At 38.7% G+C, this 13,817-nt stretch overlaps 1 protein-coding gene across 2 annotated transcripts in view; it reads right to left on the bottom strand.

The window, feature by feature from the left end:
• Window positions 1–13,817, bottom strand: part of adarb2 (adenosine deaminase RNA specific B2 (inactive)) — a 149,257-nt gene that overhangs the window by 21,038 nt on the left and 114,402 nt on the right. For both annotated transcript variants that reach the window (XM_077623937.1, XM_077623938.1), the window contains one exon: window positions 1,099–1,213. In XM_077623937.1, coding sequence (XP_077480063.1) covers window positions 1,099–1,213 — 115 coding nt within the window. The remainder of the gene's footprint in view (window positions 1–1,098; window positions 1,214–13,817) is intronic.

Genomic DNA, 13,817 nt, shown 5'->3' with positions numbered 1-13,817 from the left:
GTATGCATGGACGTACATCTATGTGTATGTATGTATATATGTGCTAATATATAGATGTATGTGTATATATTTATATATACTTCAGCGACACACTTATTTATTTATATATTTATTCATGTATTTATTTATTAACTTACTTATTACCTATCTATTTATGTCTAAAATGCCTTTCCTATTTCTGCATCCTCACCCCCTTGCTACCGTGACAACGAAATTTCCCGAATACGGGATGAATAAAGTTATCCAATCCAATAACGTCCCTAGAATTCAATTTTGTTATTTAGAATGGTGAACAAAACAAAGCTAGTATTTATAATATTTGTTAGTTTCCAGTGTTAGTGTCTTTGGATCGTGAACTTGCGTGATATAGGAAGACGTCTCGAAACAATTCCAGATCAATGAGGAGCTATGAATTTACATTCAACCTTGGGAAGAGGACTATATCTCTTAATATCACTGAATTCTGAAAAGTTGGTTTGAGGTAGAAATGCAATAAAATATGTATTGGCCCAAACTGATTAAAACCACAGTCCCTGGTGGAAACAAGACTAAACTCTGGAGTCAATATTGAATTTCTTTGCTACCGTCAATGGGAAAACGTAAGCAGTATCTGGCTCGTGTCTGTTTGTAGTGGGCAGAAGTGTCACTTTACCATGTTATGTGTGGCCAAGACAACGTCAGAAACATAAATAAAGCAGCAAAGCGGAATGTGCAGTCATAACTCATCGTTTCACTTCCCAGCAAGATGCCTCTGCCACCTCGCTATTCCTTCACTGTGTCACACTGTCAGTCTTAGTTAGAATTAAAATGATTTTGTTAGGATTCCCGCCGTGTCATCTGAGCAAGGAAAGTCCAGCAAGCAGGTGGGAGACCGACTCCCACCAGCATGTCCTCCTTTCTTCAGAGATTGAGTAGTCAATAATTCATTGGGAAGGTATACACTACTCTAAGAGCACCAAAAATCTTCATAATGCTTTCCCCCCTAATCCAGACCTCCTTCTATTTTCTCATCTAGTGTTTCTTACTCCCCACTCTCTTTATATTGCACCACCTCAATAATTCAACGTGATATATAAAAGTAGATGAAATTTACCATACCTCGGGTCATTACGATGCCTGCCAGGGATTTGTGTTGAGTGTAAACTGGATTGCAGCTGCCCACCAGTGAGCGATACTTCTCCCTCACCAAGTGGAATATTGAATCAGCAAAGTCCTGTAGAGCACAAAAAAATAATTGCTCCCATAATTTTGACGAGACACACGAACAAAAAAAAAACCTCTTCGAATACACATGTCGAAAAGTTTACATTTTTAAATACACAATGTTTAGCTCCGCCAAAAGTAACACCAGATGCGACCAACTAACATTATATTCCTCTATAATGCTCTTTCTGCGCGGTACTCGGTCGTTTGGTCGCCGGTCTTTTGGTCGCCCGGAAGGTTATTGATAATTACCATTTAAATTGTTGCTCAAATTCCCTAAATACAAACTGAGAATTATTATTTAGTCATACTTAATGCCCTATTAATTATTAGGCTAAAGAAAAGCTCAAAATTTCCCGGACTTTTATTGTGTTTTGTTGGAGAACTTGTTAAGACTCTGACTGACGTAGCTTCTTAAAGGGACAACGCATGTACATACAAACTCTTATACACTCACATGTCCGCTCAGTGAAACTGCTCAGGGCCATTGTTGGCTTTTATTGATGCGTAGACCGTGTTGTTTTACCTTGTTTTGTCGCCGGTCTTTTGGTCGCCCGTTGTTTGGGTCCGGGCGACCAAAAGACCGACGACCAAAAGACCGGCGACCAAAAGACCGGCGACCAAAAGACCGGCGACCAAAAGACCGGTGACCAAAAGACTGGCGACCAAAAGACCGGCGACCAAAAGACCGGCGACCAAACGACTGCACACATTTCAGCGCAAACCAGCATCAAGTTTAACAAGTTGGGAACACCATGGTGTATTTAAGTAGATTTTCTTTAGTATTTGATGACCTTTTCTCTCTCTACATTTGTACACTTGCACACTCACCAGTCCTTACAAGTACAGTATGCCAAGTTTGAAAATATAAACATATTCAAAGACAGTGACAGCTCCAAATCCCCCCCATCCCACATTGCCCAAACCCCAACAGTCTAAAAATGTATTTGACTCAATTCAGTCGCTATCCCTGTTTCTCGTTTTCCCCCCGTTCCCATAATCTCTTTCACTCTCTGCTTGTGGCATATCATGAAGTCCTGCTAGCAAGCAAGAGCTTAATGTGTCCAAAAGACTCACTTTGCTGCCAATCTGTTGGCATGTCCCAGGGATCCATTTACACTCCACAGTTGCCGTGACCACTGCTTGATAGCTAAGCCCTTAATTAGTAGTCAAGTAAGATTCAAAGGAGTGTCTACAAGTATGTGAGATGCAAGTCTTGGCAAAATGTACTCAACAGAGTGCAGTTAAGCGGCTCACCGTTGAGGGGTTGGCATGGCTATTTACTGTATAGGTATCTTGAAAAGTCCTAAACTGGAATTTTGTGTTTCTGTTCCTCAATAGTGCAAGATTTTACTACAGGATTTGAAACATTCCCTATGATAAATACATGTTACTGAGTTGTATGACCTGATTTATGGGTATTGTATTGAGAAATGCAGTTAAAGAATTTTCTGGGTGTTCGGTTTTGACTGCATCCATTCCACAATATGTGAAAGAAATGCCTGCCATTTTCTTGTACCTGAACGTGACATGCAATTAAATCCTACGGAATCCTGCTTGGCTTGGCCGCGTCAGCTGCTGTCTGTCACAGTCTGAACTCTGAGTCAAGTCCTATATGGCCTTTAGAGGCGTTTTTATTGATGATATAACAGAGGTTAGAGAAAGTGGCCGCTCCAAAAGACCCGGAGCGCAAACGTGGAAAAAAGAAATCCCGGTTCGTAGCCTAGCTGTTCCACTCTTCTTTTTCCTAATATTTTTGTTCAAATTCTCATTTCACATCTATTCATTTTGAAATAACTTTCATCTTACACCTTTTAGGAGACGATGATTGAAGTGAAGAACAAAGTCACTTGACTGAAATGTTTTTGTTTTTGAAAACATTGCCGCAAGTAATAATTTAGGCATTTGAGGTGCCTAATTCCGTGACCGGACTAAGAATGTACTTTAAAAAGAAGTTTAATATTAAGGTAGGGGTGGGCAATTAATTTCACAAAGGGAATTAACCTGTGGCTATAATCTTACATTTTACATGTATATGTTCATTAATTTGTATAGTCCCTTTATCCAATAAATCTAACTCAATCTCAAGTGCAGTTCAAATGCAGTTGCCAGACGACCAATCCATTTAAAGCGGAACCTCTGGTTGAAATGTACTGTTGACAAGCGCAGTGAATGAATGGGCTCTTTAACTGCCAATCGCCCAATGAAAATGGATTGGACGCCTATTGCCGTCAATGGCAGAATATGAGTTAACCTCACACACTGACTTGTCTAAGCTTTTCTGTGGAATTTTGTCTATTCAATACTGGCAGATTCTTCAACGGACAGCACAACAAACTGACCAGAGTTGCTACTACAACATGAAGGCCATGTGTTTATCACCATTGGTTTGTTCATTTATTGTTGTTTGAATAGGAAACTACGTTCATTGGAGAAAGGCCGAAATTAAACATCATTCATTAATCAGCATTACATAGGAAATAGACCGAATTATTGCTTCCCTAAATCATTGTTTTACTCGTCAGTCAGCACCATGGACAGAGGTCACATCAACTTTGCAAACATGTCAGGGCGACATTGGCACACAGGGCTCTGTAAATGTTAATATAGCCGTCTAATGTTGATACCTAAGCCTCTCGCAAATGCTGCGTTCAATTGCTCCACCAGAGTCAATCACACTAGCTACTTTGATCAGGACAAGTAAACTTCAAAGTATACTTAGTGAAATGCGCTATTTTTTTGCCCAGACACGTTTGCAATGGTGATGTGACCTCTGTCCATGGTGCTGACTGACCAGTAAAACAATGATTGAGGGAAGCAATAATTCGGTCTCTTTCCTATGAAATGCTGATTAATGAATGTTGTTTAATGTCGGCTTTTCTGCAATGAACGTAGTTTCCTATTCAAACAACAATAAATACAATAAACAACAATAAACATGTAAATATGTAAGATTATAGCCACAGGTTAATTCCCTTTGTGAAATTAATTGCCCACCCCTGCCTTAATATTAAATCTCTTTTTAAAGTAGCGACGAATTGTCCGTTCGACGAAAAGTCCGGGTACCGCCTAATTCAGTTAAGGTGAATTAATTTTTTTGCATTTATTTTAGTTTTAATTGCATTTAAAAAACAATACATAAATTGCAATATTAAACAAAAAGTACTGGTGTAAACCAACTGCAGCACTGCTTTAAAACTAAGGACAAAAATATACACTGAAAGAACCGGAAAGGAAACTGAGGGGTTTCCAGCAGACGTACAACCTTGATCTCTACCACCCCCTGCCGAAAGATCTCCGTCACTATGATGGAAAACTATAATCCATGAGGATAGGACATGCTTGGAATAGGACATTAACAGTGACCCTGAAGGACCCTAGACCCAAGAATTAGGTTGTTTTTTCACTACTACAGTGTGCTGTATCTGTTTATATAATGCAAAATCAATGTCAAGCTTTTTTTTGTCATTTGTCTGTGAATAGATGTGTTTGTACATCCTCTTTATTTTCCTGTACAGTCCCACATAACACCTCAAGGGCAGTTGAGTTCCACCTTCACCCAGGGCCTAATGTGGTAGAAAAACGAGGCCAAGGATCGCGCTCCACAGACAGATAGTGTCACAGCAACCTGCCACCAACTGTGAGTGGCATTGTGTGCCTGGCTGACTGCCCATCTTCCCCTTGGTGGAGCATTACGCTACGTGTAACACGCTCCCATAGCTACGTGTTAAAATTTAAATTCAAAATATATTTTTGCTTAACTGATGAGCAACATCACAGCTTTCTTCATCAGTGCTGAAACGACTACAGCGGCCATCGTGTGAGTCACCCCACCTGGTGTCTTTGCCGCATTAGTTCTGAACAATTTAACAAGTGTTCCCTTTGGGCCTCCTCAGGATGGAGAAAACAAGCAGCGGGATTTATTTAGTAACTGCTTTGGCTGCACTAAAGGAGATTTATGGGGGAAACACTTTCATCGACACAAGTGCGTTAGGGCCCGTATTCATAATCTTCATTTGTCAAGGCAGAAATATTGCGTGTTGGCAAGATTATTTCACACACAATGACAAATAGCTCCTACTCAGCGGACACATTTTGTTAGACACCAAGTAGTACGATCCTATATAAAATAAATGCTGAATGTTAGAAGTTATTAGGACCTGAGTTGCACCTAATTTGGGCTTTTCAACAAGGTTTGGACTTTAAAAAAAAGTGGCAGTAATGTGGTTTTGTATTTAGAAAATTAAGCAAAAAACTACTGCGGCCCACTGAATTTTGAATTATGAATCACAGAAATATGAAGTAAAGCAAGACAACATTGAAGACAATGTGATGACAAAGACAACGTAACAAGTTACCTTGGACCAAAGAAGATTGAAAGAAAGCGGGAGCTAAATACAGACAAAATGACAAGATAACAACAAAAGACCGAGTATGGAGGGAGCTGATTGGCGGACGCAAATGGCAAGGCTAACAAGAACAAAACTGAAATGAGAAATCAAACAAGGAGTAACGAGTAACCAGAGAAAATAAAACCTAATTCAATCAAAAGAATATAACAACACAAACAGCTCAGTTATAAAAGTTAGAAAGAAGTTAAAAATAATGAGAGAAACACCCAAATAAAAAAAACATTCACAGTTTTTACACAACATTCAAACTTCAAATTCAAGTTGGCTTTACAGAACCTTTGTTTCTTAGCTTTAATATTTGACAGAATGGTATGCTACTTAAACTGTATTTATTGAGACTGCTAATATTGTAGATATGATTCCCTAATTATCTTATCAATTAAAGGATGCATAATAGTCACATTAATAAGCTCAGCCATAGTTACACATTTCTAAAACCAAATTTTCTCAACCCTGCTACTCTAACTAGTAAAATACACATTTTAACAAAGATCGCCAATGTAGAGTTGAATGTCATAACAATCCTCCTGCTTCCTACTCAATATTATACCAGAAACACAAAATGTCACTGGGGAAAAATTCTCAACTACATCTTGACCTAAAAGTCAGGCACGCTGATATGTGCCTTTGTGCGTGTTCCACCAGTGAAAAAACCCTTTAATATATTGTTTAGCTTTATGGCCTCAAGGGGGAAATGATTGAAGAATTGAGGTTTTTTTTTCCCCCTCCACAAGTAATATTTTAAAGCCTCATTACATTCTCCATACGCTTACTACATTGCACTTTGTAGCGCTGTTAAAGGTAAGCACGTAATACTGAAGTCACCATGTTGATGAGCACGTAAGGTATGTTATGCCATTTATGTGGATTTGATTCCCTGCCTCACACACACACACACACCCACGTGCACACACACACACACACACACACATACTTTAACCCGACAAATTCCCTCTCTTATCACCTGCCTGCAGAGGGCCGAGGCAGCATAAAAATGAGGCCGTGTCTTATATTTCTTTATAGATGTATTTAACAATTCATTCTGCTGAGTTTTAATAGTGTCTGCCCTCTTCTTGGATATCTTCACTCCCCACCAGCGGTGAGGCTAGCTTTTTTTTACCATACGGCATCTGACGAGTGACGCCGAGCACGGCGCTTTTGAAAATTATATGCATTCAGTTGGAAGCTTTGGCCTCGGTGGCGTTTGAAAATGTAAAGGCAGTCTTCCTGCAATTTGAATTATTCCCCTCATTTGTTCTCCCTGTTAACGCATGTTGTTCATTTCCCTTTATTCTTTTGCTAGCCTCTTGATCTGTGTCACACGATCCTTAGCTTAGTCCTCTTGTTATCACATTGATGTCAATAGAGCAATGACGACACTGACGATGCTTACATTGGCAAGTCATTCAGGTTACGTGCATAAATTTCATTCTCCTAACTATCATGCTGCTGTCAGCCCATATGTGGTTTCGTGTTTCTTCAAATGATTGACCTGACTATGAGCAGAGATCGAGCTATAATGACACAAAACGCCAACATTTTAATACTTTCAGTATTTTTGGAGGTGAAAATATGTGAAAAGTTTCCAAGAAAATACTTTGAAGATATAAATTCAACTTTTAATGGGCTGAGCAATGTCAGACTAAAGGGTTTTAAGCACATTTTATGAGTCTGACTTAAATTGATTAATGCATTTTCCTGACTCTAAGTCATGTGTGGGTGGGCCATCGACTAATACTCCCCTGCGACTTATGTATGATTTTTTTCTCTCTGATCACCGACAGCCTGTTATGTTTTTTAGGCTATAATTATCTGAAAAAAAGTTACCGTATTTTCACGACTATAAGGCGCACTTAAGTCTTAAATTTTCTCAAAAATAGACAGGGCGCCTTATAATCCAGTGTGCTTTATATATGGAAAAAAAATTAAAATGTGTCATTCGTTGAGGGTGCGCCTTATAATGCAGTGCGCCTTATAGTCGTGAAAATACGGTATGTTAATGAATGCCATATAAGTCAGTTGTTCTCCAGTTTATTATTGTTACTTTAACGCATGTTGTTCTTGGATTCCAATAAAATAATGGGACTTTTATTCCAATCTGGACATATGCATTACAGTTTTACTCTTCATTGTGTATTGTTTAGCTGGAGCGACTTACAGTCCAAAGAATTTCGGTAACAACATTTTTTTCTTCTGCAAAAAATCAAGTCTCTGGTGAATTCTATATTAACTTATCCGTATCAGTTATCTGTCTGGCCTGATGGTCACTTTGCCTTTTCTTTCACAACGGGACCCTATGAGTCACATCCAACTACTGGGCTGCCCCATGTGGCTGTCACCGTAAGAGGTATTTGCCTTTTAAACTACATACCTGATCTTGAGACACACCATTCGTGCATGCCAGAGAGGAGCAGTGTGCAGGTGGAAAAATACACCACAGGCTTCTATAAGTAAAGTGGAGCTCAAGCAGAGATTCCTCATTAGCTTTAAAAGGCTGGAAACAGGACATAAAGCCCGGTATATGAGATAAGGATCAAAATCAAGGATGAGCGACTACAAGAACGATACCTCCATCCGCAAACCAAGGTCTTGACTTTCCAATGAAGGCATTAAATATAGCATGGGATCGTTATTTCTTCCTTCCACAGGTCAATACATTCAAACCTTGAGCCTCAAGGCATGATGAACTCACTAAAGTGCAATTGCACATGACACTTTGCTCTGGTACATATAAGGATTTTAAAAATATCAAAAGATCAGTTACAGTCCGCCCACAAAGATGATCACGTCTAGCATTTAAAAGTTTTGCTTGCACTGCGCGGTGTGTTCTGTTCTGATAATCTAAACACCAAACACACAAATATTTAGTCCTGGGGAGCTTTTGATAGCTCAAAAATAAAAAAAGACCTTCCTGGATGGGTGGTTGACTCAGGAGACCAATGCATCCAATAAATTGCACTCTGGTGGACCCACTTTGTGATTGTAGCATCCCACCCAATAAATCGACTCTTAGTACACCATAGACCAAATAATAGTGTCAAAGGACCGTTTTATATAACAAGAAAGTCTGCCATTAATCGTACTCAGTCGAGAGTGGCCAAAATCTGGATACGATACACAGTTACTTCATACAGCATATAATCAATGGTGCATCACATCACATCACTTTTTTTTCATAGGGAAGTAATCAATCCATAATAATGTGAACTTTTCTTATTGTCAGGGCAAAATACTTGCAGAAACAGACAAGCTTTCACAAAAGTAAAAGAAAAAATAATCCCTTTTAATAAAAGCCTGGCAATAGACACATACGTACGCTCACAGACACACAAAATCCAACTTTACCAACTAACTTCATATGTCGCTCGACTAGTTACGTCTGCTCAAAACCTGTGCAGCTTTTAAGCTGGAACCCAAACATTAATTTGGGAAATTAAAGCCCCAAAACAAAAGCCAAAAACAGACTATGTGGCTCACGACCCTATAACGCAAATGTTATGCATGACTAACTGTGGAAATCATCATCAATCAAAATTCTAGTGATACAATCAAAACATCCAACAAGTGCAGCCAAACACAACAAAGAGTCACTATCAGATCTGTAGCAGTGTATTTGGTAAGCTTCTACATAAACCTTTGCCAGGTCCATCAGCCCAAGAGGGTTCACTCAAACAGATGACAGAATATCTACAAAGCACATTTAACTAAGCTCTTACTGATGCTTGCTTGCCATGTTTTAAAAACGCAAATCTTTCAGATCAGGCATGAGGGAAAAAACCCCCAACTCAAAACGAATAGGCATCATTGTGATGATGAACCTAATCTGATTTGTCTGTACACGCACTGCAAATTAGACTGCATAGCTAAATGCATGGTTTTATAATAATTAAACATGACAGCTACAAGTAGAGCAAATTAGACATTGTGCTAAATCACGAAACTTATTTAAAAAAGGCAAAAAACAAAACAGAAAACTTGAGATACAACATATCAAAGATATGTCCATAAACTAAATCTACCTCAGCAATCATGTTAACTAATGAATACATTTTCCATCACATTAAATTCATTTTAAACATACTAGATGCAGTTCAATACGAGCATGAGTAAAAGCCAGGATTTTTAAAAATGCCATTTGGAAGATTTTAAAATTGGATTTTCTATTAAAGATAATATTTGAAAGCATTTTAATAGGATTCTGCTTTGGTTAAGTATCTTGGCACAATAAACAATGTGATGAAAAATGGTTGATTTAAACATAAATCCCTTTGACTAACCACCATGGGGAAGATGAAAGCAACGATATAACTGAAAGACTTAATAATGTCAGACAGTATAAAATACACACCAGAGGCTTCATACATTATGCACCAAAGGCCAGAAGAAAAAGAATCCCCCCTGAAAAGATAACATGACCCTATCCTTAGGGGAGAAGAGAGGAAAGAAAATGAGAAGTAAAACAGGCAGGCACGGAGAACAGAAGCCGGGTCGAGGTGATGGGAAATAAAAGGGTCACTGAGGAAATTCCACCCAGTTTCCACTAGTAGACTGAAACCACTTCTAACGACTTAATTAATATGTATTACATAACAGATAGTTTGCACTAACATATACATGATGTGATTCATCGGGGAGGGAGAGCGCAATCTTCAGTATGGTGCTTTCCTAGATGTCTGTTTTCATTTTTTTGCGTTGTAGTTGAGTTTCATTCATATTCTTAAACCAAATCCACAATGGAAATGTTATGTGTAGTCCATATATAGGATATGGAATGATAAATATACAGAAAAAGTATTGCTCTGGAAGTGTGGTATAAAAAAAACAGACCTTCCGGCTGTTATAACCAGGTTGCAGTTTTTTTTTTTAATAAAAGACATATAATGGCATGGTGTGTCTTCTAACTTTTATCAGTCAAATAATATAGTTTGTGTCCCCACAGAGAATTTCAGTCCTGAAACTTCAATTTCATATCTTCAAGTGCAAATACTATACAATATTATGTTTTTTTTTTAATTCACTGTGGCCAGTCAATTTTTCTATCAGCCTCTCCACTTTGTGTCTTTGTGGCCAAAAATCTAATCTAATCTAATCCAATAAAACATTGGTATTGTGTTGCAAATGCACAATGTCTGATTTTGTTCCGACTTGACAGGGTAAGATAGACAGAACCTGCAAACCTTGCCTTTCCCAATCTTCGACCTTACATTTTAGAACCATTTCAAACACATGTTCACCAGTTTGATTCCAGGGAGATTTGAGACGCAACACCACAACCTTTCAACCCCCAGGACAAACTAAATACAGATTGTCAAACTCCAAGCAGTGCTGTTGAGCTGACATTTGGGAGATGTAAGATCCCCCCTTCCCTAACAACAAAGATATGTTTATCCTGCTGATAAAAGCTACAAGTTTATAGCTGGCCTTTACAGAAACTAGCCTTGCTCTTTTCTTTGCTGATGAATAAGCCTTCTAAAAAACATTCTCCGTCAAAGGTGATCATTCCCATTGTCAAGCCCCACTCAGAAATGGCACCGCGCAATGTATTATACACTTCACAGCTTAAGGACTAATATTTGAAATAGTGTAGAATGCCATTTGAATGAAGGGGGAGAAACCTTGCCCCTGCACTTTTAATATTTACCAAAATCTTCTGTGTCTAAGTTCAATCGACAGCTTGCTAGATTGATTGTAACAAATGCCTTTGCTCTGTTGGCATACGTCTTTATGTCAACCTATCATAAGTGTCATTTGTACAACTCTTTCTTGGCAACACTGTCATCTGCATGCAGAGTTCAGCACTTTCTGCACTGGAGGGGAAGACGTGTCATCAAAGAAACATTATCTGGTGTGACAATAACAACAAAGACAGCAGTAACAGGCAACTGAAAAAGTCCACCTCTTAAATTTTGAGATGATTGAGAGAAGGTAGAAGACAGAGCAGAGGCACAGCGAAAAAGTCAATATGTACATGGAACACAGTTTGTTTCTTAACGATATACAGGATGACTACAAGCCACTCGCTCTATCGTGGAGGATAATGTTGATGTTTGAATAAAATGGGACTTTATGGCCATGTTTATACGACAACAATCTTAGGCAAAAATGCAAAATTGACATGGTATTTAATTCCACACTTCCAGAGCAGCAGTATTCTGTAGCCAAATTTGCGTGCACATGGAAACGCACAAGTGCATTCAATATGAATGAAACCAAGACAGTCAGGTGTCACCCAAAAGTCACTTTTGCATTCTCACCTGTTGAGACGGCAACCACATGTTGGAGCATTGTCAAGGTTTCCATTGTGAAAGGATTTTCCTCTAAAACATTGCTGCCTTGCAGTATTTCTGTAACATTGTTGCAATACAAAACAGTAAAACGCAATCAAGACAAATGCCTCTTGCATTTGATCTTGTCTTAGAACATTTGATTAATATATTTTGTGTGAAGTAGCTCCCAAAGAAATGCTTTGAATGAAAGCAGTGTTTACAGTGATAGTCGCCTTTGTCATTATTAAACAAGAGAGTCAACTGGTTCCATTTTAGATATCTTTTCCCTCATATTTGGAATTTACATTCGCAAAATTCTGCATTAATAAAATGGCTGCAATTGTATTCCTTTCATATTGAGCAAATATTACTCATTTTAAGAGCATAAAAAATGATATGTCTGTCCCTCTTACTAATACCCAAGAGGCTCATCTAAAACTGCACAGAGATGTAAAATGAGATGCACCATTTATTAGGCATAAGTTCTAGCCACTGCACAGGTAACTAACTAGCTATCTTTTGTATACTCACGGGCAAGCAGCCTGAAATATGAGGACTGGGGGACACGAGGCCTTCCCAGAATGCTAAAGTTTCTCTCTGCTGCCTTTCCATATCTCTCCATATCCCCCCCAGCCTCCATACAGTGCCCTGAAATCAATCTGACGCCTAATTAATCCTGAAGGTCTTTTGTTCCGCTGAGATTTCCCTCTTTTTTTTTCCTCCCTTCACCGCAGTCCATCCATCCTCACCCCTCTCACCCTCCCATAGCTTGGCCCTCATCTACTCCATGCCAACCCGGATTTTACCCCCACCTCAGCAACACACCTACGTACTTGTATTCTTACATTCAGTGCACTGTATTCCCCAGTCTACCATTTCATCATCCCTAGTGAGGCTAAATCTAGTTTTGCAAAGCAGGACAGCGGTAACAGATGTTTTGGGTTTTGCATGGTTGGTGTATTTCTTTTCCTGAGGAAAAACGTAATGTACTCATTTTAAAGGCATAATGTATTTCTTTTTTTTGGCATGTCAGCAACAATGCGGACATTGTAAAGTATGGCAATTTTTCAAAGGGAAATGGTTGATGCTTGAATATGGAAATCATATTTAAGGTCTCACTATTTATTGTTTTTACACACTAATTAAAGAATAGAATTCCGTAATGTATTCCCTGATGTGACATAGGCGTTTAAACAATATCATTTTTTCCTACTATGATTTTCTTGCTGATTGAGCAGCATAAAAGTCATAAAATTCCAATTAATTCAGACATATTGTGACATTGGAATCCCTTTTATCATGTAAGTGGTTGAGGGGGAAAAAAATATGAATGAATGCTTTTCAGTTATATTCAGCCATTTAAGGTATTCCCTGATTGGGTTACCAGCCAATTGCAGCCTTTTAGTAATATTTGACTTACATTAAACTTGATTCTACACGACATTACCACGTGGTTACTTGAATTATAGTAGGCTATAATGAACTTAAGCGGTGGCAAATTGGCAAAAGTGGTAATATTATTTGGCTCAAATGTGGATACTTGCATTTTTAAACAATACGGCAACTCCCATCAGTCCTCATATTGTATAGTAGTATATTAGTTTATTGCTGTCACCAACAATGTGATTTGGCAAACACGATGCAGTGTGTAAGACGAAGGTCTATGGCTGTAGGATGGAAAATCATTAATAGGCCAGACCTCTCCCCTGCCTGACTACTAGAGATAAACATACCAGCCACACAGGCCCAATAGTCATGATTTATCAGTCATCATTTGCCACCTGAGCGCCTGTGAAATTGTAATCAACTTGGTTATGCTTTTAATGGAGTGAAGGGGGTTCCTGAGAATTGACTCTTGCCATGCTCCAGCATGCAGAGACAGGCGGAAAAGAAGGAGTGGAGGGCATTCTCAAACAATGAAGATTTAGTATGGCAC

This window comes from Stigmatopora argus, chromosome 17, assembly GCF_051989625.1.
Source record: "Stigmatopora argus isolate UIUO_Sarg chromosome 17, RoL_Sarg_1.0, whole genome shotgun sequence".
Classification (NCBI taxonomy): Eukaryota; Metazoa; Chordata; class Actinopteri; order Syngnathiformes; family Syngnathidae; genus Stigmatopora; species Stigmatopora argus.
This window is presented reverse-complemented; position numbering and strand designations above follow the sequence as displayed.